This window comes from Arvicanthis niloticus, chromosome 8 (assembly GCF_011762505.2).
Source record: "Arvicanthis niloticus isolate mArvNil1 chromosome 8, mArvNil1.pat.X, whole genome shotgun sequence".
Lineage (NCBI taxonomy): Eukaryota > Metazoa > Chordata > Mammalia > Rodentia > Muridae > Arvicanthis > Arvicanthis niloticus.
The window spans coordinates 78,959,930-78,986,515 of NC_047665.1; the positions used below are offsets into that span (position 1 = coordinate 78,959,930).

Sequence of the window (26,586 nt, forward strand, 5' to 3'; positions counted from 1 at the left end):
CTCTCTCCAGATACATTTTAGTAGAGGGAGCACAACTTGCAAATGCCTCTCTTTCAGAGGGCTCAGCTTTCTAAGGAGGGGGCTTGATGAAAGCATTTGCCATAGACTCCTTGTCTATGGGAGTCCCTGGCCATTTTTTGGACTGTGTACCTGTAAATCGCTGTGTTTGCCCTAGCTTGCCAGGTCTTCACTGATGGGAGCAACGGTGACTTGATGAATTGCACAGGATTGGACACATGAGGTGTTTTCTCCCAGCAGCTAGGAAGACAGTCAGAGAGTTCCTCAGGCATGAGAAGAGTCTTACTCAGCAACTTTGAATAAGGCCCATTTGCCATCCATCCAGCATCTAGGTTTAGATAAGATTCACCCAGCTTGTTTTATGTACAGAGCTAGCCTGGGCATTGCTCCAGCAGTCCACTCATCTCTGGAGTCTCCTCTCTGCTCTCAGTCATGTGTGTCATATTAGGTCCAGTTGCCAGGCTGAGACTAATCTGTCTCTCTCTTGCTTTACCTGTGCCTCTCCACATTGGCTCATGTCTGTCAGAAGGTATACAGTGGGTCTCCTCTGCCTGGATCTCCCTGTGTGTCCTGGCCCTTGTTCTTCTGTCACCTTCCCTTGCCTTGTCTAGTTTTGTAAGAACTCAGCAAAATCTCTCTTTGTCTATTTCCTCTCTTTTTCTCCTATTCATATATTTCCCAATTCAGGGCTCAAAGAGTGCCCATAAGCATCTGTTACACACAGAACACATGCCAGCATCCCCCAACACCTGCTGCCTCTTCAACTAATCTCCTTTCTGAAGCTTGCCTGGAGCAGACATCAGAGAGACGCCATCCTCACCTTACAGACACATCTCTTTCATAAAACTACTTCTCAACAGGAATTCAGTGCAGCCGATCCACAAGATTATTAAGCATAGCAGTTTCTTTGACTGGGCTATGTGGCCTTAGAGCAGCTATTTCCAGGGGAGGGTCCCTTGTTACTGTATGAAGTCATCCTGAGGCACCTTGCCCAATGGAGAGTTTGGCTGGCAGAGGCAATGGTGGGAGGGGCACCCTTCTCTCACATTTTCTACGTTGATTATGAGCTAATAATACAGCGTGTTGTCCTTTGGTGGCTTACCTTGAAGATAGAAGAGAGAGTTGCAGACGAACTGATAAGGAATTTTTGACCTAGGGCAGAGTCTGAAGGGGAGAGGATATATATGATTTCTAACTGTTTTACTAGGCTGCCATTGTTCCTATGTTGCCTTTTCTTCTCAAGCTCAACAGGTCCACAGTCTTTTCTGAAGCAATCACACAGCTCCTCAGATTTCTGCCTTCCCTGCTGTCACCAGGCCTCCCTGCTCTTTACCTGTCCTGCCTTCCCCAGAAGTCAGTGGCTGCTGGGAGGAATCTCCTCCTCTGTATACTGTGCTCAGGTCTGGGATGGACAACCTGATGAGTCAGGCGTTGGGAGCAAGTGTTGTGGAGATTAAATAACACAACAGGCTTGCTATTGTTTTTTTAATAACTCAAATAAAAGTGCACTGCTTTCTAAGTTTTTTTTTTTTTTCAGGAAACGTCTCAGTTTTATACAAATTTCTCAGACCATGTTGTCAAAAAAGCATAAATAAATGCACAAAGCAAAGTATGAAGGCTCCTTTTCACCACTACTCCTCCATCAATTTGCCCTCAATAACTATGTGCATGCATGGCTGTCATGTAGGGAGGATCTTATTTCCTGTTCTTTGAAACTTGTTCAAAAAATAATATGACTTGGAAGTCCTATGTTAACAAACACACCTTTGACCATGACACACATAGCCACACCCTATTCTTTTCAACAACTGTGTAATGTTGGGTAGAATGGAAGAACAAAGGTGTACTGCCCCTTCTTGGTGACACCTAGATATAAGCCCTCATTGTCATGAGTATAGACAAGGCTGTAACAAATGTACTTGTAGATAGTTCTGATGTCCCTGCATGTTCTGTCAAAGTAGAGGGCCTAAAAATAGAATTGCAGACTGCAAGGAAATATGCATTTTACAGGTTGGTTCTTCTTTCTGTCTTTTAAGCATGTTCACTGTTATTGGCACTTTGCAAACATTGCCAGTCTATAACAATAAAAATTTCCATTTTACTGAATACTCAATGCTTCTGTAAGCTTGGTTGTCTTCTAATGTGTTTATATATTTGTTGGTTTTCTTTTTCTTTCTATGCTGAATGCCATTTTGGTTTTTCCCATTTTTATATTCATGTGTTGATTGGCATGGAGGTGTATGGCCCAATCTTTGTCAGAAATGACCTTCATTGTCTGGAACTCCCAGGTCATGCCCATCTTATATCTGACTAGATTCTGCGGCTGAGAAGAAATCTGATGGTGTGGCCATTTCAGTCCTATTCAAGAGAAAACTCTGAACCCTGAAACTCACCATAAAATCAACATGGACACTGTTGGCCGACTGCACAACTTTTCCACTTGTCTGGTCATCCCCACGCTCCTTTCCCTGTGCCTCAAGTGCTTATTCCCTAATTAGTATCCTGGGTCCTGCACCTCATCTCAGAGTTAGATTCTCAGAGAATCAGCCTACAAGAAGCCATTGTCTCTATCTTCCTGATTGTAGGAGGCTGTGTGTCATGATTATTAAGGCAGACACAAAAGGTTCCTCATTATTCTCCGATCTTCCCTCTAGGGAGCTGAAACTTAGTCTCAGACTCAACAGTCATCACCCACTTCCTTGGGTTGGGGCCCTGTGCAGAGTGGAGCAAGTTTTTCACCTTCTATTCACACTAGCACTTCCAGATGTCTTGGTGTGAGCCTCAAGTTAAAAGCAAATCATGTCTTGCTTTATTCATGGCAAGTCTACTTGTTGCTTTGGCATCATAACTGGGTAATTACCAAGATAGCTGGGTAGTTTGCGGATTGTAAGACCCCGTCTGTGAGATGACACTAAGCCAGGTGAAGACAACCACAGGCCTTTCCATTTATCCACCCTCCCATACACTGGCTGTAGGTGCATGAGGAAAATTTGGGTTCTCACTCCTTTCCAGATCTGCTTAAGAAAGAAAAATAGCAGGTTCTTTGTATCCCAATCTTCTGTCACTGACACACACTACATCCTTACACATACTTACACACACATACACACGAACACATATACAATCACACACACATATGTGCACATGCACACACACACATACCACTATAAATACATCACACACCCACATACCACTTATACACACAAACACACATACACACTCACATACATGCATACATGCACACATACCACTATAAATATATCACACACCCACTACCCCTTGTACACACAAACACACTTATACACACACTCACATACATGCACACATGCATACACACACACCACTATAAATATATCACACAGCCATGTACTTCTTATACACACAAACACACATACACACACAAACCATGCACATCACACACACCTTAGACATAACATACACACACACACACCCTATATCACACATAGATCACATACCTACATACCTTATACATGTACCATACAGACATACTACCCACATGTACATACACAGCCTCCTCTCTCCCACCCTTTCTCTTTTTCTCCCTCTCTCTTTTGTGAAGCTGAGCTCAGCCCTTGGTAAGAAAACTCTTCTCATGCCCAAACCACACCACCCTCCATCATCCCACCCCACACCCCAGCTTCTCAGCTTTTACTTCCCTCACCTCTGCTCTTCCCCAAGTCAATAGAATCTTGACTGAGAATCAAGACAATCAAATCTTAAGACTGAGACTGCTACAAACACAATTTCCCAATGGTTTTTTTTTTTTTTTTTTTTCTGTGCTACATCTTAGGCTTTTGAAATTCAAAACCCGAGAACGGAATCCTTTGTTCTCTGCGTTATGCTGTGTCATCTCTCCTCTGAGGCAATGAACATAGAATACCCTTGCTGCTGCCAAGGAGGTGGTAGGGACAAGGGGTGGGTACAAAAGAGACTGGGGAAAATCAACCTCTCCATCAAAATATTACTTACAGCACCAGCCGATGTCTCTTTCACTTGTCTTTTAACTTTGTTTATGGAGTCTTTTGTCATGCAGACATTTATAATTTTTGTACAGCAAACCTGTCAATCTTTTTCTTTATAAATTCTAGGTTTTGTATCTTGCTCAGGAAAGCCTCCTAATATATAAATTAGAGATATAGTCTCTGATATTGTCATCACTTTAAAACTTTACTTTCTCACAAATTGTTCAACTCATTTGAGTTAATTTCTTGTATAATATTAAGAAAAGAAGCACCCCACATCCTTCCTGTACTCTTCTCTCCTTCCCTCTCTCCCTATCCCTCTCTCCCTTTCTCTCTTCCTCCCCCTTTCCTTCCCATATTTGAATAGAGTTACCATTTTTTTCTGACACTATTTATTTAATAGTCATTTAGCTTTCCCACTGGCTTAAAATTCCATTTTTAATTATAAACTAAATTCCTAAAGGCACTTAGAACCCATTGCACAGTACTTTTGATCAGAGTAAGAGTATGTGTTTATGTGTTCACACACACACACATATATGTTGGCATTCAATAGCTTTTCCTTCCAGTATATGTTTTGTAAATACAAATGATTCTACACTCTATGGATAACATGTTCTCAAATAACATGATCTCCAAGACTGGACATGCTATTTCCTTTTTAATCTACCCAAAATAAACCCAATTCTGGACTTTTTAAAATGGCTATTCTGGACTTCTAAGAGATTTTAAAAAATAATTTGGTCACAAGTGATTTTATATATCATAGGAATCCTTGCGTCTTTTCAATATAGTGACAGGTGCATTGTGAAGTATATTCAGTGGTTATTCTGTTCAGCTTCTGTCTATAGAGTCAATATTGTCAATTTCATATTTCTTTTAACAATCTTCTGTTTAACCTAGGTCTTTCAGAGTATTTGTTTAAACTTAAACCTAGCATTCTGTCAACATTTAAAATTGAATGCATGTTTTCTCATATCAAACATTGTATGATAGTCCCCTTATCATGTTAGCCTTGGTTTCCTTTATTTCATTTGTAGACTCAAATAAGCAGATATATTATTATTGGTCAAGTTTTCTGGTTTTGGTGCTATTCCTTTCAGATCTCTCCCTCCCCCACATTATGGTTGCCTATTACTAACCTTCTCAACTTTCCCTAGGTTGTTTGCGGTGGATCTGGCTAATGAGAAAGACTAAGCTTTCTCTGAGAAAACATTGGCTGGGAAGCATTCCAGGTAAAATAGGATGGGTAAAGGTGCTGCATTCTTTCATACTCCTCTTCTTCATTCAGGAAATATGAATGCAGTACCTAGAGAGGAGACCAGTGTAGTATCTTGAAGGATAAGTAATGACAGAATGAAAAAAAACCCTGTTCCTGACTTGGCTCAACCACCCAACTGACACCACTATCCGGCTATCCCTGCACTGTCTTCTCAGGGCTGAACAACCACTGCTTCTTTTGTTTAAGGAAATATCTTTTGTTATTATTTGTCAAATGTTTGTCGTAGTCATCTATGCCTACTGAATTGATTTCTAATACTTCCTGTTGTCTAATAATACCACTGGGATTGTAACTTTCTTTGGCTACATTCCATTGGATTAAGTGCATAATATTCCCCTTCTTTTACATATATTATACATTTCATTTCAATTCTTTTTTATTAAGTTGGAATTTTTTTCTTCTATCCAGGTGATAAATTTCTCTTATCTTCATGTTATTCTCATTCTCTCTCTCTCTCTCTCTCTCTCTCTCTCTCTCTCTCTCTCTCTCTCTTTCTCTCCCTCCCTCCCTCCCTTTCTCCCTCCCTCCCCCCCCCCCCCCATAGGGACTCTAGGCCAGGCTGGCCTTGACCTTATTTTGTATATAGTTGATGATGACCTGGAACTTCTGATGTTCCTGCCAGTGTTGAGAATACAGATGTGTGTCAGTATTTCTACTTTATGAGAGGCTGAGCGTTGGCCTTTGACCTGTGGATGGTTGACTGTGACAATTTCATTGTTTTGAAAGGTTGAATATTTGTTTTTAACCCACATATCTGTCAGTCTCTATATTGATCTAGTTTATATTGTGTCTAGTTTATAATTTTCACAATGTTTTTTATTAATAAAGCTTTTATGTATTTTTTTCTGGTTGTGTTCTTTTATTTTTAGAGTTACATCATTGTTGTTTTACTCTTTTCTGTTTGCCTTTTACACAGCAGCATTTTCACTCCAAAAGGACACAACATCCTAGCTTGTTTTTTACTTTCCAATTCACCTTCCACTGTTGTCTTCCCATCAAATTTCCATCGCAGAGATACGTGATCCGTTTAAAAGCAAATTTTATTTGCTTTTACCAATCCATGCTAACAATAGTATTTAAGTTAAACTCTGCCTAGTGCTGGTGACTTTCTTCTCAATTTTATCATGTAAAGCTTAGCACTTAGAAGATGCTTCCCTGACTTCTTGGCAGTTTGCATAATTACTATGTTCAGTAAAACTGTACTATTGCTTATCACTCTCTGGTGGAAGCCATCGATACTCCTGCATGGCATCTTGATTTGGGGCACCCCGATATCCACCTCCTGCCCACCATTGCTTGAGTTTGGAATAGTCATGCTTTTTGCTAAAACGCTTCTTTGGTCCAGTTTCTCTGCTCCTGAGATAGGAAGTAGCATGAGAAGACATGACAAAAGGAAGAAATGGAAGTAGGAAAGAGGGAAGGAAGGAAGGAAGGAAGGAAGGAAGGAAGGAAGGAAGGAAGGAAGGAAGGGAGGGAGGGAGGGAGGGAGGGAGGGAGGGAGGGAGGAAAGAAGAAAGAAAAGGGAAAGAGGTGGAAGAGGTGGTGAAATTTGCCTTAACCACAGGGATTCTTATGTAGCCATCATGATTATAGCTGTTAGTCGGTGCCCCACTTGAACTGTGAGTAACTTAAGAAGAAAGAACTGCTAACAGTTTTATCAATAGTATGCAAAATGTCTGTCTCGGTGTAGGAGCTGGGTGAGTCCTGGACTACTAATTCAAGAAAAGGAGATGCAAGGTCTTCGGGATGCTTTCAGTGCTATGTTCACATTGACACAAAACTTAACCCAAAACCTGAACCAGTAAACCTAGCTGGAGCTCGGTAAATACATGGAGATTTACATCCCCAAGTATTAAGTAAGAGACACCCTTAAGTCTCTTGCATAATGGAGAGACACAAGATAGTTCTACACTGATTTTAAGGGAAACAGAAGCAACAGTTCTTTTGTAGATGACCAGTGCTCTACTAAGAAAAGGCATCACTTAGAAGAAGCATGAAGGCTGAGTTCTCTCTTTGCTTGCTTATATGAGGACTCCTTCTCTTTTCTACTGTCTTCTTGCCCCATTTGCATGATGAAGTAGCATGTGAATAAGACATATTGCAATAATAAACATACATAGAAAAATGTTGGTTGTGTTTTTAATACTTCCACAAGTAATTCTGAATTAAGTTGCTGTGTAAAATGTACATTTGGAAAACTCTGGAGTTCTCTCTCTCTCTCTCTCTCTCTCTCTCTCTCTCTCTCTCTCTTGTGTGTGTGTGTGTGTGTGTGTGTGTGTGTGTGGTATGTGTGTGTGTTATCTTTGAGAGTCGCATCTCCTTGCCCCATGTAAGTGCTTTACTTGTGCAGTGACATTTCTACAAACATTTCATTACTAATAACAGCAAGCACAGACATACTCCTTAAAGACACTTGCCCCCATGGCATCCTTTAGAACTAACTGCATGACAGAACTTCTGGATTGCTGTGGACAGCCTGAATTCTGCCTGTGTGTGCATGGCTCTGTTAGGAGCATTATGAAACTGTGCATTCAGAACCCTGGAAGGGCTTCTTCTTCCCCTAACGGACCGTGAGGACAACCCACCCTCTGTAATCAATTGCTGAGTAGTCAATTTTAACATATTTTGTTGTCTTGTCAATACATACAAGTTCCAGAAAGCTTTTGTGGATTAGCCTTAATAGAACTATAGTGAAGGCTGCTTCATCAGCTAGGAAATCAACTGCCAGCTCTCAAACACAAAACAGAACAGTGAACAAAAAAGACCAAGTTAGAGACAATGAAAGTCAAAATTGTAATAAAAATATCAGTGTTCATTTTCTTAAGAAAAAAATTCTTCTCCAAATTATTATCAGATTTCTCTACATGAAGGGAAAAAAAAAAAAAAAAACCAATGTTCCCCTAGTATGTGACCTAATGTACACTCAGAGCCTGATGACAGCCAACAGCTTTATCCAGGCCCTGTGTATAATCCTGGGAGGCTGTTTCTCCTCCCCTAGTCTGTTAATGGGGCATCTAAGGCTCAGACAGCTTAAGCATCCTGTAAATAAAGCCTGTGTGTAAGTGGGGACCTAAAGCGATGAGGCCAGCTCTGCTTCACCTTCATGACTACACTAGCCACATTGCCTCTGGGCTTCTAAGCTATCCTGTTAGAGGTTTTCTCTTCTTAAGATGTTATTTTTATTAATTTTTTTTTTTTTTACCATTGCCATTGCCTTACCTGTATGTAATTTTATTTTCACCCTATGGTAGGTAGCGAGGACCAAACTGCAATGGGATTAAAGCTAGGGTGTTAGGTCACTGGAGTCCACACCCACTACTGCCTCATCCTTCAAGACTGTCATCTTCACTGAAAGCAAAGAAATCTGTGTACTATTTTTAGCCCTGTCACTTTTTAAAGATAACTCCAGATCCAACATTCTATCATTTTCCGGGCCTAAGTCTCCCTGCCTAAAACAAAAGTGACAAAAGCAAGTGTTGCTGAACAAATATTTTTTTTTTGAGAAGATTATGAAATAAAGCATGCAAATGTGCTTCCAAAATGGGGCACCTAGCAGAAGATGAACACAGGCTTCTGTGTCAGCTTGCTCTGTAAGTCATAGTCACTGGATACTGGGTTGTTCCTGGACCACAGTATTCTCTTGTTGTATTTCCTATGTTTGACCCTGCCAGCATCTTTACCTGAAGCCATTAGAGGCTGGTGGGAAGAACCGGAAAGGGGAAGATGGACAGCAGTTCTTTGAGAGACAGAGTGTAGAGGACATGGGTGGGTGGTTCCAAGCTCTCAGAAATGTGCCAGGCAACTGCCTCTCTTTCTTTTCTCACTGGGCATAAATCAAAAGCACCATGTCTCTAGGCTGCCAACTCAACACCTTTTATAGGCACTTAATTCACTCTAAAATTAAAAATATATACATTCCCTTAGTAGGAATTACCGTTATTCTTCAGTGTGACAGAATGATTTGATTTTAAACCTTTATATGTCTCTTCTATATCTTATTGTGGGTTAGAATTAGTCAAATGTCTATGATGAAAAGCTACTGATGCCTTGGAGACAGTTCCCACACTGGCTCCATTGATACCCCCCATAAGTGACTTCATCCTTATGTCCCATGGAGGACAACACATAGGCAACATATATTATAAGAACATCATTCAGTGCTCACCAACTGCAAATCCACTAGTAGGAAGGCCAATAGTCATGCTGTTGGCAATCCCTGTCAAGTCTCCATCCCTGTCTCCCAACTTCCTTTTCTATACTTCATGTATTTACACCCATTCTGGAGTCTCAGGGCCCTTCTGGTCTCACTACTGTCTCTTCCTCTGACTAAAGCTGTGGTTATAAAGGGGCAAAAACCAAAGTACTCTGGGCCATGAATTATAGACAGTAGTGGAATATGTCCTACCTTTCCAGGTTGTGGTTACATAAAACTTACTATTTTTTAGTAGGAAAAAATACAAATTTAGATGAACAAACCGGAATTGGGTTCTTCATAATAGACATATTCAAACCAAGGCAACCAGACATTCTAAAATGTGAGAAACAACATTGGACAAAGGGTGAGATGAATTAATTACCAATCTCAAAAGAGATTGGTAAATAAAAAGAAAAGACCTAAGTCAGAAGAGTGGAGTTCAGATAGTGAGTTCTCAACTCCAGCATTGGGAAGTGGGTCTTCCTCAGACACCCCAAGGATCATTCTACCCGGCTTTGTGTTTAAATTTGACATACCCTGATTATGTTGTGCTCTGTTTGGGGGCAGCAGGTACCAAGGAAAAGGTGGTTGTATTCACATGTGTAAAATCATTCATGGGTATGATCTGCTATAAGATCAGTTGCCAACAGGACTGAATCTCTATTCCATAAGGTACTAGGGGGAGCACAGTGTGGGCTGTAAATACCCCAATCTAGAAGACCTGGAGAAAGTTCTCTGGGCAGTGCTTAGTCTCTATGCAAGCTGTGTGTGGGGGCAGGGAGGTGTTCAAAATGCAGCACCAGTCTGGGTGCATACCTATATTTCTAGCTACTCAGAAAGCTGAGGCAGGAGGATCATAGATTCAAAGTGAGGGACCTTGTCACAAGATCAAAAATTTAAACTAAATCTGGGGCTATTGCTCAGTGATAGAATACTAAATCCTTACTACACACACACACACACACACTCACTCACGCACGCACGCACGCACGCACACACACACACACACACACACACACGCACGCACGCACGCACGCGCGCGCGCACACACACACACACACACACACACGCACACACACACACACACACACACACACACACACATACACACACACGCACACACACACACACACACACACACACACACGCACGCACGCTCCAAAATACAAGTTGTTAGTTCTTCAAATCAGTGTCACTCTTCTGACATTCAGGATTGTCTACTCCAGGCTCAGCCTATTTACACTCTCAGATGCTTGAACACCAAGACCCAGACACATAAGCCTGAATGATGCTGACTCTCACCCAACAAAGGGTTCAATTCCAATTTCTTGCTATTGCTAGTCCTCTTTCAGAATAAGAGACCTGCAAGGTTCTGTTAGACCCAAGTCCTGCCTTATAGAGCTAATCTTCTCCCTCTGAGTCTAGGTTCATTTGGGCACAAGATGGAATTCTTATGTGTTGAGAAGTCCTGACCAGTTATTCCGCATGCAATCATGGATCTTAGTAAACTGAAATGACAGTGTTCATTTACCAAGAACAGGGAAGAGACATATGCAGATTTTACACAAAAAAGACACTCACTAAAAAGTGACTAGGCTGGAGTTATACTTCAGTGATGGAGCACTTGCTTGGAATGTGCAAAGTCTGGGGTTCCATCCACAGCATTCACTAAAATAAGGGTTAATAAATGATGACGGTAGTGGTGATGAAGAAGATGGTTCACCCAACCGGTCCAACTTCAGCCTTTAGAGAAGCAGATATTGCCTCTTCATGCTTCCATCTGAGATCTTATTTCAATTCCAAGTTGATAATAACACTGGCTACTTGGTTTGCGATTTGATTTTAAAATAAGTATTTCATACCACTACATATCTGCTCAGGGCCCTCTTTCTCCTACAAGCTCCATGTAAATCTTGGACACTTGGAATAGCATAGAAAGCCATGAGGGAAGGGTGAAGAAGCAGGAAACTTATACTCACCCTTTGCATGAATCTTTTTCTGTAGACTTCTTCAACTGTTAGGAATAGAAACCCAGCTGCAGCCAACCTGAGCAACAGAAAGTAGGAACCCTATTCAGGGGATATCTGGTTCCAAGTTTCCCTTGTCTACTTTCAGTGGCATCTTCACCCTTCAATTCCTTTTGGTGGTTTCATTTTTCAGGAAGAGGTTCTCCAAATGTCCGAAAGGCATCCCCACATGTCAGGAAAAGTATCCCGTGGCTAAAATCCCTACCTGGCCCATAATCCTAGAAAATGATATGGAAGAGCTTACTTCCGTGCCTATTTATATGCTAAGAGTGGCAGTTCCTGCAAGACCTTAAGTGACTACTATGTTCAGCTCCTTGTGGTGAACATCCCAAATCAGTCACCTCCTAGCTTTCTGCAACACCCAGAGACAATGTGGCAAAAGCAGCCTGACAAGAACTCTGGCTGTAAAGTTCTTGCTGAATATTCTCGAACCAGCACCCTGATTTGTGCTTTTATCCAAGTTGATTTTAAAGACAAGAAGATAATTATGTGGTAGCACATTCATAGCTTTCATTCTGAAGAACAAATCTACCAACACTTGGAGGCACTGAGGCAGAGGCTAACTCCCCCTTGAGGAATGATCTAGAAGGAGACAAGATGTAAACTCTGAGCAGCCAAGGATTGGATTCACACAGGGGCAGATTCAATCCCAGCTCTTCTGAATTTAAATCTTACATCTTTTGATTATACCATGGAAGCATATTGTTTCCTTTGAGTTGCTGATAACAATATACAGAAATTATTACCAGATAACCATGCCTATCATTTATTGGGAAACTCTCTGTTTGGTGCTGGGGTGAAACCTCAGTTGGTGAAGTGATTTTCTTCAAACAAAGAGACCTGAGTTAGATTCATAGAAGTCATGCAAGGAAGGAAGCAAGCAAGAAAGCAAACTAACTGGCCATGATGTCACTCACCAGTCATCCCAGTGCTGTGGAGGCAGAGTCGCTGACAGGCTACTTACCTACTTGGAAATTTCCTGACAAATGATTGACCTATCTCAAAAACAAAATGGATGGCAAGCAAATAAACAAAAACCATGGTGTCTTCTGGCATACCCACTACCAGAGGTGCACCTGCACATACCACACACACACACACACAAAATCTCCTTTTGAAAGACCTTGGACTGAAATCTTCAGGCTCTGAGTTACCTTTTTATTTTGAGATCAGTGTAAAAGAATTATCAGTGCTTCAGGTGATCTGCTGCTATGCAATTCTCAAAATGGAGCAATGTCACTCAGGCATGATCTGTCCCCTAGACCCATTCTGTTTACTATAGTGATCTCATAGAGTGGCCTGACCTAAGATGGCCATGCCTGCTGTCACTTTCCGCAGACAGTCCCTGGAGAAAACAAGAGACTGCTTGCTTTCTGTCATAGCCTTGCGTGCTTTCCCTGAAGTGCAGTCACCAGTCAGAGCTGCACCAGGCTGCTCCAGGTGTGCAGAGGGCAGGATGGCTCCTGCTCCCCGCAGCAGGGCTCATGCATGCATCTGAGAATGTAAGATCACCCACTGCACAGAGCCTCAGTAGAGGCAGGCCACAGCAGGTGGACAGCAGAGCAGAGCAGCAGCTTTTGTTAAGTCCTCAACATTATTTCTGCACAGCTCTTTGGATTTAAGCTCCTGCCGTTCTTTCCATTATGGCTGAGAGAAATAAAAACACCGCCCGCACACTCCTTCCTGCCTCCCTCGCTCAGACCGCATACCTTCCTCTCCTCCTCCTCTGTATGGCTTTCCAATCTTGTCCTTGGAGCTGGCCCACCACTTGTGGGCCATTGTTCACCTTTCTCCTGGGCTAGAGGCCGATCTTAGGGTTCAGCTGCAATTTGGACAGCAGGGCAGCCCAGGTCTCACAGTGACCTTCCTGGACTTATTGTCTGCTGTGGCCTAAGGTGACAGGTGTGCATGGGGGCAGTTTGCAGAGAATCAATCCCTATTTGTAGCAGTTCATCCCACACTGGGCAGAATCTTAAGCTACCTGATGATGAAAGGTTTATGGAGCACAGTGCCGGCTGCCCTCTCCTTGGAAGTTAAAGACCTCATCTGTTTCCCCTTCTTGGTTTCCAAGCCCCTTCCTTCTGTATCTGTGAACAGAAAAAAAAAAAATCCCCATATTCAAGTTCTCTTAACCTCAAAGGAATGAGGGTGTACCAGAACATCTTTCTGCCTGAAATTTAAGGTGTCTTTTTTGGCACTGATTTTTGGCTTCAGGCTACTCATCCTCCTCTGCAGAGGCACTTGTTCATGGCCTGGAGCAAAAATGATACATGATAAGAATATGGTGACACCCAAGGATCATTGTGCATCCGGTGGTCCTGATGAGAAATATTTAACTCCCTGATTATGGAGTAAGGAACAGAGGCTCCCCTTCCAATCACAATGTCCCCCAATCAGAGGTTCATCAGTCAGTGTCTCGATTCATGGAAATTCCTAACAGAGACACAGGCCACTCAAAAATGACAGGGTCAGGTGCTTGCTTTTTGAGGTCATACATTCTGATAGATCTCAGACACAAACAGAAGATGGAGAGGTGGAAAGCAGATTCCATCCACATGACCCCTTTCAGTAAAACCTGAAACTGGTCAGACACAATTCTCCCTAAAGTATACCAGAATCCCCTCTGCCTACGTTAACCAACCAAACGAGCTACCAATTGACTCACAGGTCTTTCTGCTGGTAACTGGGGCAGCCCCTCACAACACAGAAAAGAAGAAAGTACCTTCTCTCAGAGAGGTTAACTGAGTGCTTTTACCAAATGTGAAAACTGTTGGAAAAATTTACTGGGTGTGATAAATTCAACTTCAGAAAGAGGGAGCACATTTTGGATACTGGGGTTTGGGAGCAAGAGGTTCCATCTCAGTTGTATCCGGCATCCCTTAAGACTATGTTTTGACTCACTGAAAGGGTAGCCCCATTCTGAAGCTACTATCCCAGAGAGACTCAATTCCCAGGTCCTGATTGCTTCTTCCACTGATATGTGCTCGACCACATCAGTCTCAATTTGGTTAAAATAGCAAAATAAATGAAAATGACTTGGTGGCTGTGATGTGTGCTATGGCTGGATGGAGGGGTAATTACTCTTGTTGTAGATGACAGATGTGGAGTTGGGATATCACCAAAGAAGCCCCATAGTCTCTGGGGGGGGGGAGGGGTAGAGCTGGATTGTGGACCCAGAGGGAAACAACCCTAGCCCTGTGCTCTGACTATCGCCGCTTTTCTAAACTGGTGTAATTCCCAACTGCATTCAAAATATTTGTCCTAACACCCATAGATAAGTGTTCCTCTCCTCATGAAAGAATTTTTTGGCAGCAGATGGAAGGCATCCCAGAAATCCACAACAGGTTAAAATGCAGAGAACAAAGGATATGGAACGTACAACCCCCAATTGATGCATCTACAACAGAACCCTTGCACCTACATCTTAGGGAACATTGTAGAAGGGGGCAGAAGGAATGTAAGAGCCAGAGGACGCGGATGAATGCTCTGGTACGGTGTTTTCTATATATGACATGGAACTGCACCTATAAAATCTTAGCAACATGGCCACCTAAATGAGACCAGCGCAGTGACGACACCAGGTTACATATTGCCTCCAGTCTCACAGGGCCCCTCCTTAGATGAACAACTGCAAACAGTAAGTAGTTGCTAAGAGAGGAAAAAAATCGATCTTCTCCAGGGATGAGATCCTTAATAGGTTATCCAATCTCAGTGGTCAGCACTAAGCATCTGTACAGGTGAGCAACACCAATGGACCCAGCAGGTGTGTGTGTGTGTGTGTGTGTACATATATAATCATAATACATATAAGAGGGAGTGGGGTGGGCACAGGACACTGGAGAATTTAAAAGGGGGAGAGGGTAGGGTAGAAGTGATGTAAATGCAGTACTCATATATGAAATTCTTCTAAAAATAAAGAAAAATGAACCTGCTTGGAAGATAACTAGTGTGTGTTCAACTTGCCAGCCTTTGCCACTGAGGGTCACACTAACAGCTGTTCTGAGAAAAGTGTTGCCTAGGATCATGCACAGGTCTAGGTTTGATTTTATTTTAATTTAAAAAAAAAAAATTCATTGCATCCCAGCAGAGTGTGAGGGAAGATCTCGGACATGTCCTTTGTGCCACCAATGGTCACAAGTTCTAATTTATGACATCGTCTGCCTACAGAATTCTTCCCTGTGCTATTGATCCACTCTTTCTATGTCCCCCTCAAGGCGTATCATGACTCCAAAGCTCTCCCAAGAACTTTAGAAAGAAATCATAGAAAATGGTCACTTGTCAGGTGCTGCCTGATAGAATCAATTACGGGTGTCAACCACAGGCAAGTCAATTAAGACTTAAAGCAATGAAGAGTGTTTTGTATATTTTCTATCCAAATATGCCTGTTATTTTACATGTACTAATTATAATTTCACTACTTTTAAAATACGAAAAATTTTTAGATGTAAGAAATCTCCGTTAGCCATTTGACTGTTTCACAGAACTTAACGTAGAATTTCAGTTTTGTGGTTGATATAACACAAACAACTAAATTCAAGCCCAGGATCTATTTCTTAAAAGTTATGGGGCTGGAGAGATGGCTCAGGAGTTAAGAGCACTGACTGCTCTTCCAGAGGACCTGAGTTTAATTCCCAGCAACCACATGGTGGCTCACAACCATCTATAATGGGATCAGGTACCCTCTTCTGGTGTGTTTGAAGACAGTGACAGTATACGTACATACATTTAAATAAATAAATCTTTTAAAAATCGAGTTGTGTAGTTGTGGGAAAGTGTTTTCTGGTCTGAATGCCCTCATCTATAAAGTGGACAGAGGAATAATAATGAAGCACTGCTTCATAGGCCAAAATGCTTTAATGAGAAAAAGCAAGAAAACCTTCATGTTTTACCGGGCACATAACAGAGATTCAGTGATTATTGACTATGATGGCTAGTTTCTTACTGTGGCTGCATGCATGGGAATGCAGTAAAAATCACTTAAGTGTGTGGCTTTGTGCAGTTCAGCTGAGGAGACCCACACATGCTGATGTCCCTTCCTCTCCAGTCACTGAACACTCTCTGTGACTCTGGTCTTTGTCATCATCCTGGAAAGAAGTGGGAAAGGGTAAAAGGACTCTTCTTCCCGACCATTCTGCATTGCTCTCGCCTGCTGTTCCAGCTGCCCTGGAGCATTTAATTACACGTGTCACCATGCAGAGACTTGTACAAAAGAACCCAAGATAAGATTCTTGTCCGGGAAAGCTCATAACATCAAGGATATTTAGATGGACATGTGAATTAGAACGTAATGGCAGAAGAAGAGAGAGAAAACACCTTGAAATATAATAGCAAGAGGCACTGGATGTGATCTCTAGCTCTCGGATTTTACAGGTCAAAGGCCAAGGCTCAGAGAGCTAAAGGGACCTTCCTCTGGCCCGGATTAGTGAGGAGCAAGAAAGATGCTTAGGGACCCATGCTCAGGGTCTTGGGCTGCCCACCTCCAGGGGAGGCTCACACAGAAACCTACTAAGAAAAAGAATGAGCCTCTACGATGGGCCCAAAGTCTCAGTACCATTTTGATTTCACCTTTGTGCCCATAAATATGAAGAGGCAGTGAGTGCTCTAGTCTATAGCAGATCTAGAATGTATGTTAACAATTCTATTGGAATCGCCAGAAAGTGTAATTGGCAGTGGCAGTCTGGAGGAAAAATCTAAAATATGTGCTCAAATGAATTAGTGAGCATCAGCAAGGGGCTCGAGTTTTCTTTTGTTCAGAATATAGAACTTGTTTCTACACAGTGTAGCCAAAATTGAGCTTCCTAGACCTTAGAATTAGGACTTCGAAAATATCTATCTATCTATCTATCTATCTATCTATCTATCTATCTATCTATCTATCTATATCTGTTTGATTTCCTTTTTAAAGCATCATCAAGGAGATAAATGTTTCCAAAAGTCTGAGGACATTTAATAAGAACACACAAAGTAGCCATCTGACGGTCCTTCAGTGCATCTAGCTTAAATCCGTTTCACTGAAGCTTAAAATACAGATACTGACAATATGCTTCTGAGTGAAGGTTTATTGGGACCATGTAGCAGGAACTTTGCTCATTCTTACACAGCTTTTCTGTAATCAAACAGTGGGTTGCCTTTTCAAATTCTAGATACTTTATCACTTGGCTTGGGATCGTCTAACATGGGTGACTTTAAAAAAAAAAAAAAAGGTGAAAAATGGGAAGGATCCAGGTTTTCTGAAGGAAGAGTGACAGGAGGGGAAAACAGAAAGTTATTTATTATTTTCAAAGTGACTACACAAAAATGCTGAAGAGAAGGAGAGGAGAGATCTGTCACTGAACGATGCTTCCCTCACCGGGAAAATAAGAACCAACAAATAGAATTTGACTCATTGTTGCAAGTTTCACAGAGCATGAAAATGCCCCTTTAAAATTTCCTGAGAGCCACATTGGCTATGGGATTTTTCCACTGCAAAGTGTGTCTAAGTTCAGGGGGCCGGGGAACACCAAAGAAAGGGGATTTTCGGAGGCTCGGGGCTCTGCTGACTGTCAGTTTAAAAAATGAAAGTAATATACAAGGGGCAAAGTGGCATTTATCATTCCATCTCTCCAGGCTCCTGTCTCTTTAATCAGCTTGATTTGCCCAGCAAATGATTCCTGAGTGTGTGTGTGTGTGTGTGTGTGTGCCTGCGCGCGCGTGTTGTAGCTCTGTCAATCCTTGGATTAGAACCAATGATTGCAGCTTGTAGGAGGGCTGTCCAGGGCCAGATTGTACAATGTGCCTCAGTGCCAGAGTATGAGTGGAGATAATTACGGAGAAGTCAGACTCTCTCTCGCCCTCAGCTTCCTTGTTGTGTCCTTCAGCAAAACAGTGGATTTAAATCTCCTCGGACTAGCTTGAGAGCAACACAATCTATCAGGAGGAAAAAAAGAGAGAGGGAGAAAAAAACCGATCCTGACAAAAAAGAAGAAAAAGAAGAAAAAATATGAAAACCATCCAGGCAAAAATGCACAATTCTATCTCGTGGGCAATCTTCACTGGGCTGGCGGCTCTGTGCCTCTTCCAAGGTAAGACTGGTTTTTCATTTGCCTACAGCAGCCTCGGGAATGGTACCCTGTGCTGCAAGCGTTTGCAGGCTCCCTGGGTCGGCTCCGCTGCGCGGTTTGCAGGTGGAAGCGCGAACGTTTTAACCAGCATGGCTGGGACTTCATTCTCCCGACCAGGCAGTGAGAATATTGATTTGATTCTGGCTGCTACCAGAATGGGGGACTGTATGTGCATAAGTAAAATGTGTCTCTGCTGCTCCCCTTTGGGTCCGTGGCTGTGCAGTGGCTGCCTAGCTTCATGCACATCCTTCACACTTACACAGCCCGGCACACATGTACGCAGGGGATCGGCGCAGATGGGGAGGGCAGCCGGGTTGCAAATGTGCTGCTTATGCGACTGGGGAGAAATTACAGGAGGAAACTTTAAATATTGGCCAGTGAACTTGCAAAGCTTCCAAAAGCAGCAAAGCGGGTGGCAACGCAGGATGAAAAACAATCGGGTACCTCTTGGAAGGTGCTGGCCAGCGGTCTGGCTTCCGAGAATAAATCCTTTCGCAGGAGCCTGAACAACTGTTAGTTTTAAGTCTGTTTGGGGGTGTGTTTGTGGCGGGGCTGGGTAGGGGTGGGCGTTTCGAACAGATAAAGGGCTGTGTAAGCAGCGGCGGGCTGCGGTGGGCTCCGGAATTCAGGAAAGCCTTTCTAAGTTGAAAGGACAGAGGCACTGAGAGGCGAATGCTAATTTTCGGTCTACTTATTGGCAGCGGCGGCAGTGAAGCCAGGCTGCAGTTGCTGAGGCTGGCTTGCTCTCTGACCAGGTCTCTACAGTGTTTGCTCTGCTCATTTCAGGTGCATTTGAGAATCTGCTTCTACCTTGAGTCTATTTGCTGCACTGTGTGGTCCCTACCCCTTGTGTCAGTCCTCTCATTGTGACTCCATCCTAGCCATGGAATTAGCAGCTAACCTGCTTGCCTTCCCTCCATCGTTTGGGGGTGAGGGGTGGGGTCTAGGTTACCCCTTCACTATTCTAATGATGATGTTGGGGCTCAGAGACTGAGACAAGCCGAGAAACTTTGACAAGCTTGGTCCTGCAAGGCTCTCCAAGAGGCTTGGAGCCCGAGGCAGGTAGGAGGTGAGGCAAGGCTCCATCCTATGCAGTTGCATCTCCAGAGGAAAGTTCTGTCTGGCAGAGTGAGAAGGGATGGGAGTCCCAGGGCTGCCTGCTCTGCTCCCAGTGCAGTACAGAGTTCTCATAATCATGCCAAGAATTCTAAGCTCCCTCTGACCCCCTCTGAGTGATGGACCCTGTCCTCTGTAGATCTATATGAGGTGGACAGAGGGACCAGACTGGAAAAAGAATCAAATGCAAATGGTGTGCATCTTGACTGTGGCTTAGGGAGGAAGAGAAGGGAGAAGGGAAGAATTAGCCCATGGCATGAAGGTCCAGAGTGGAGGATCATACAGGAATATCCATAAGACTGCCTGACATGCTTAACCTCAGGGGCTCAGCCTTTGAGCTCTTCATCGTGAGCCTTGGGCATTGGGATGTAAAAGTACAGGAGTCTAGAGGCATCCTCGCTTGGCTCCTCTTACATAATATGGAACAGGATCTCTGTCTCTCAATCTCTCTGTTTCTCTGTCTCTCTGTCTCTCTGTCTTTCTCTCTTTGTGTGTGTGTGTGTGTGTGTGTGTGTGTGTGTGTGTGTGTGTGTATTCTGCTTATTCAGGCAACTAGGTTTTCACAAACTGATTCTACAGCCCTAATGCTGGCAGTAGGAAAATTGAGTTCAAGACCAGGCCCCCTCAGGGAAATACCTTCTTGCCTTCTGACAGCAGATATGAAAACTAACTAGGCAAGGCATTGGGTAAGGTGTCAGAGAATAGGAAAGGAAGACCCATGTTTTTGGCAACTGTCACCTGTCTTGAGAGCCTCTGTCCTGCTTATAACATCAACCTGAAGACAACTGCCAAATCCCACCATCAGTAGCACCATTGGCTATACGCCAGGAGCCCCAGGGCCAAACAGGATTTACATATAAATTAGCATAACTTTTCATTAGAAATAAATGCAGAGAAGCATAATATTTGCTCATTCTTCAAACAGCCCCAAATAGAGAAGTAGAAAGAAACCTATTTCCCCAGGTGAAGTATGATTTCTGTAGTCTGGTTCACATCTTGGGGGCGGAGGATGCGGAGAAGCATATCTCAGATCTGGTCCCCTTCTACCAAATTCTGAATTTCCCAAGGAGAATGATAGCTTTATTTGTGCTGGCTGCGTCCAGGGACTTCTAAATAGGCTTCCAAGGCTGCTCAATTTTAAGACAGTGTGACCCCTAGAGACCCCATACCACATGCCAGTGGGACATGGCAAAGGTGATGTCTGTTTTACTTTCAGGGAAGGAAGCAGAGGCTGCCAGCTATCTCTTATCAAACTTACAGAATTACTGAGGCAGCCCAGGTCTTGCCTGCAATAATCCACCCCTATTGCATTGACCCAGCGGGACTAGTTAGAATGCAGCGCACATTCCAAGGCAATTTTTTCTTCTCCTCTGTTTTTGTTTTAAGCTGACTCTTCCCACCGCTGCTGCTTCTGGGTTTCTTGCCTCTTGGAAAGGTATAAGGCACTAGTGACAGGTTAGGGACACCCTCCCTGGTCCATTTCCTTCCCCCCAACCCAGTAGCAACAGTGATCCAGTTTAGGGAGGTAGGGGGTTTAGGGGAGTCAAAATGATTTCTATGACAGGGAGGCAGGGGAGGCATTGATTAGCTCCCTGGGGTCTGCCCTGAGAAGCTTCAGGGTTGGTTAACTAGAGGAAGCTCTTTCTCAAGACTAGAGTGAGGAAGCAGGATTGGGCACTTTCCTTTCCAGCACGCTGCCCACCTTCTGCCAGCAGAGGTTCTGAAAGCAAATGGCTGGGCGCACTGCAGATTTTCTCTTTCTAGCAACCAAACATTCCTCTTTGGGGGGATCATGCTCCATTCAACACCTTTCCATTCGTGAGGTTAGTTTCCTTTCCAACCTTCCTAATTCTCCTCCTCTAAGATCCCATATCAAGGTATCTGCTTGTTGGAAATTCAGAATTGATGGGGAAAAGAGGCTCATGCCACACTGTCCTTAGCTTGCATCTGGGGCCACGGGCACCATGCTGGTAGGCAGATCATTTAACTTCCTTTCATGCACTCACAGTATGCCTCAGCATCTAAGCTGGGTAGTTCTGAGATGGGAAGGAGGTAGATGAGACCAAATAGCCCTCATGGGTAACATGTAATAATCCATTTGAGGTGATAAGACCTAGGGCTTGCTGTGGGAATTGTGCATACTTGGAAGCATGACCTGGAAGTAGACGGATAGGAGGAAAGCCCCTCAAAATGGATTATGATTGCCATTCTTGGAGCTGCCCGCTTGGGGGGGGCTCATCATGGTCTAAGGTGTGGAATGCTACCTAGACAATTCCCTTCTACTCTTCCTGCTAGAAACGGCACCATCCAAAGTGCTGAGTCTCTGAACATTTGCCCAAGGATGTCAGGCGGACAAGCAGCACCAGCCAGGAGCAGCAGGCCCTGTAGATGAATGAAAGAGATTTTTGGATCTGTAGCTTTAGTTACAGAGTTACCAGGTACAACCTGGTTCTGCTACCGATTTTTTTCTTTTAAAGTAAAACAGAAATACAGGACTCCCTTTTATTAGCCATGATGCTAATGGGTCGTGCCTGGCTTCTCTTCTTTTATAGAAAGTTTCCCCTTCATCACAGGTTTCAATGAAGTGGTCCAAGAAAGTAACTTTAAAATATCTATCTAAGCTGGGTGTGGTCATCCACATCTTTAACCTTAGCACTCAGGAGGCAGAGGCAGGTGGTTGGATCTCTGTAAGTTCGAGGCCAGCCTATTCTACAAAGAGAGCTCCAGGACAGCCAGGGTTGTCACACAAAGAAACCTGTCTTAGGTAAAAACCAAACAAAAATAAAAACAAAACCAACCAAACAACAACAACAAACCCCAACAACAAAACTTTCTAGGCTTCTGGGAAAGGAGGAAACTCCAATTCAGGTTTTCTTCTAGCAATTCCCTGAGATCTCTTTGCCACATGCCTACAGTTCTGCAGAATTAGGAGACAATGACCAATACTGCCTCTGACCGAGTGTCATAGATGGCCAGACAAAGCAGGTTATCTTTTGGACTGAAATGAACATCCAACATCCCAGGAAGCTGCAGAGTGTGTGAGTCTGTACTGCCTGTATGATTCAATCACATCTAGGAAGCACTTGCTAGAAAGATTTGTAATATTCTTGATGACCCCTCCTGGTAAAAACACCCTCTGGACAAGCCTGGGATTTGACTCTTTGCCAAGCGTTTTGTTGTTCTTGAGAGACCTTGGCCTCCTGCTCACAAACCAGTGACATCAGAGGCCTTACATACTTCAAATACCTTACCTCCAGGTGTCAAGCCATCTCTAGTGACCTGAGTCCAGCTCAGTTGGGAACCTGAGCATCTCTGAGCTTAATTCTTTCCTGTGTTCTCAAGAGAGAAAAATAAATATTTCCCTCCAAGAGCCTGTCTCCCCACCTGCTTGACAGGCCGGGGAGCGACTCCCCTGGGTGTTGTAAGGACTCATTAATGCTTGTAACACTCCAAACATGTGGTGCTAAGTGGAACTCCATGCTGAGACCGGTTGTATTTATGCAGTTTCCTTCCTTTCTGCTCTATTGGCTTGTTACATGTTTACTTTATGTCTATAGTCATTTGAAATTCAATAAAAACAAATTAAACATAAAAATTGAAACATGTGAACATAAGGTAGCGGGTGGCTGCAGGTTGGGTAGACACTGTCTTATGAGTCTCCACAGACTCTCCTCTATCCTGTGGGGCTTCTCCACTGTAGTAGAGGATGTACTGGAGAGGAGATGTGGTCTCTAGAAGAAACACACAGGAATCCTGTCCCCATCCATTTGTGAAAGGAGGCTTGACCTGGGGTTGTGATGCAGCAGTGTGAGGAGCAAAGGGAATGGATCATGGAGAAGAACTGGAGTCAGAGCTAAGAGCTTTGGGTATCAGGGAAGCACTACTCTATTCTGAATCAGAACCTCTGTTTTGACTGATTTTGGTCAGTTGTCTATGGAAACTTTGTGTTTCCTCTCGTTGTGTTTTCTTATGCTGTCTTCAGGATTAAGACTGCTCTTAGTCTCCTGCCATATGTGAGTTCAACCATGCTCCCCCATCCTCTGCTGCAGCTCTCCTTCTCTCTTCCAGCACTCCTCTCTCTCTTCTACATGCTTTCCATTTTCCTTCTTCCTTTCGTCCCCCTTTTCCTTCTCTGGGAGTGATAATTGATCAGTTGACAGATTTAGGTCAAGCTGGCTGGAGTTGCTGTGCTTCCTGCAGGCTTGCCTAGAAGGAGGGGGGAGGGCTATCTTCCCAGCACACTAGAGCCCAGACCATGGGGCAGGGCAGTGAAGAAGGAGGGCGTGGTAAGTTCACCCATACCCTGGTGAAGTGTCTGAGATGCTGTTGACTCCGTGCCTTCAGCTGTTTAGCTCCTCTGACACTGGGTTTCATACCCAGCTTATTTTGCCTGCTTCACGTTTTGATCTTCCCCATCTGCACTCACATTTGCCTTGTTCCTGAGTTTCCCAGCCCTGTCCTCGATTCTCCTTCTCCTTCTTGCCTTCTGAAATCACAGCAGGCGATCGCAGAATATCCCTTATGTAAGTCATATTAAAGGTATGGCCTTTTGTTTATTTGCAAGAGGGAAAACAGAAACCCTGCCAGAAGAGCTCTGTAAGACATTTGCAAACTGCAAAACAAACCAACAAAGACTCGAATTTTCATCGCTAAGAAGAGAGGATTTCAAGGGAGACTGTCAAGCTAAGAATCAAATATTGGAAAACATATTCTTCACTCGTGCTACTGAGAACATCTTAGGATACTAAGCTTGATTTTTTTTCCTGTCTCCTTTTATATTTAGCTTCTGTGAGACCATTGGCCTTTGTGATAATGAAGACTGATCAAAAGCCTGTTTCGGCTTCACTTACTTATTCTGAGAAGTGGCACCACACTCTCAGCCCATTGGTTCAGTCATCAAGAAGTGTTTGTTGAGCACCTACTATAGTTTGTACTGAACTGAAGGAGCTAGGACTCTAGTGGTGAACAAATCAAGTGAGAGGAGACCAGAGACCTATCACAATCTTGTCTTGAAGCAGCACCTTTGAAGCAAGTGACTCAGTGCAATGTCAGGCCTCCTGTGCAAATTATGGTAGCATGGCATGAAAGTACGAATCCCTTAGTCCTTATCTGAGGAAGCACCATGGGAGGTTATGCACATCGTGGCTCTGTGTTCTTGCAGATCAGAAATAGATGCTACCGTTGTTAGTGGTGGTCTTGCCAAGAAGGTATTCCTGGAAATTTTATGTCTTCCGTTATATGTAGCATGATGGAGCTGGAAGCAGATGAGAGTCAATTAGTCATGTGATTACTGGTTTTCTTCATTGAGTAATTGATGATTCTTCACACCACTGCCATCTAGTGCAGCCAGACACCCTCCTTTATGGCCTGGTTTCTGCACAGCACAAGAGGGTCCAAGATAGTAAAGAGAGAATACTTGTGATAAGGCTAGGGATTACTTGCCTCAGACAGCTAGAATATTCCTTTGGCTTCTGTACGGGATGCACATTTGTTTCCCTTTAAGAAATTACTTGTTACATTGTCAACTTTCCCTATTTTAGGTTTCCAAAATAATCCAAATGCCTCACTAACTGAAGACATTTATTTGTTCTCTTTGGCTACTCCACACTATTTGGGAAGTTGCCTTGCATGGTTGTTTTATATACCCATTGTCTCTTAATATGTCTGCTTGGATTTCCAGCTCTGTATGTCCAGAGAAAGAGTGAGCTTCTCCTGTGCTCAGTCTTTGCCCCACAGTGCTGTGTGCACACAGTAGGAATGAGGACTGCTCTTGCCTGTGTTCCCACCTTCCATGGTCTTGGTGATTATGGGAGTGGAACAAAATTTTTTCCTGGCCCATAATTCTTTTAAGTGCAGTATTCTTCTCCTGTCTCAGAAGCCACAAAGGCCTTCAGCAGATAAGACATGTCTTCAGTCTGTGTCTACTTTCAATATCCACCAACTCTAGGCTAGTCATTCCAAACCATGAACTACCAGAAAGCTTTATACTAATGCTAACATTCAGACCCTGTCCCAGACTCAGGGTGGTTCAGAATCTCCTTGTGATCTCACCCAACACTGACATTTTAACCAAGCTCCCCCCCTCCCAAGGAGTTTTAATTTAGAGCATGGCTAAAAACCACACCTAAAAAGCCATCTGAAAGTAGCTCTCGAACTAGCTCTGCATCCCTGGGTTAGACACACCCCTAGATGGACTCGGTTCTTTGTGATTTGAAATAAAGAAGCTGGACCAAAGGATTTTAAAGTTTCATTCCAAACTCTGCATCTCACAATCCTGCAAATAGTCTTTTTGAGGGTAGTTATTGATAGGTAGTGGTGCTAGAAGGAAATGCTCACAACTAGTTTCTGCCTGGGAATATAAACAGTCACAGACGGGTGAACACAGCTAGGGCTTGCAAGTGACGTGCATGCATGTGCAAACGATACATACAGTGTCATGTGTCAGATAGTATCTGTCAATACAGGCGTGGATTTAGGTACCTGTAAAGCATCTTCAGCGTGCAATGAAAGATTAACCAGTTAAAGCATTGCAGGCAGAAGAAACAAAGATTTATAATAAGTCCTAATTGACCTATCTCTAAGGCTTCTTGCAAAAAGCCTCCAGGAAGCCTTTGAGTGAAGGTCAAGAATGAATGTGTTTAAGATGGCACTACTGAGTCACAGTGAAACTTCATTTTCAAGGATGGAGCTTTGCTCTTTCTCCAAACTTTGCCTCCCTTCCCAAGAAATCAACCAGTGACCCCATGGTGCTGCCTTCTTCCTGGGGTCAAGGGAGACTCATCCCCAGCAAATCAACTGCAGTAATGGGGCTTTATTTGTTATGTCGGCTCTGCTTTCTGTGCCAGGTCAGTTTCTGCTGGCCATG

General features: G+C 43.4%; 1 protein-coding gene across 3 annotated transcripts in view; it reads left to right on the plus strand.

The window, feature by feature from the left end:
* Positions 1-18,164: 18,164 nt before the first annotated feature.
* Ntm (neurotrimin) overlaps positions 18,165-26,586 on the plus strand; it is a 940,612-nt gene continuing 932,190 nt past the window's right edge. The window contains exon 1 of one of the 3 annotated variants that reach the window (XM_034510278.2): positions 18,165-18,566. In XM_034510278.2, the coding sequence (XP_034366169.1) occupies positions 18,485-18,566 (82 nt within the window). In that variant the 5' untranslated portion in view covers positions 18,165-18,484. The remainder of the gene's footprint in view (positions 18,567-26,586) is intronic. The other 2 variants (XM_034510280.2, XM_076939688.1) reach the window with 2 other exon arrangements.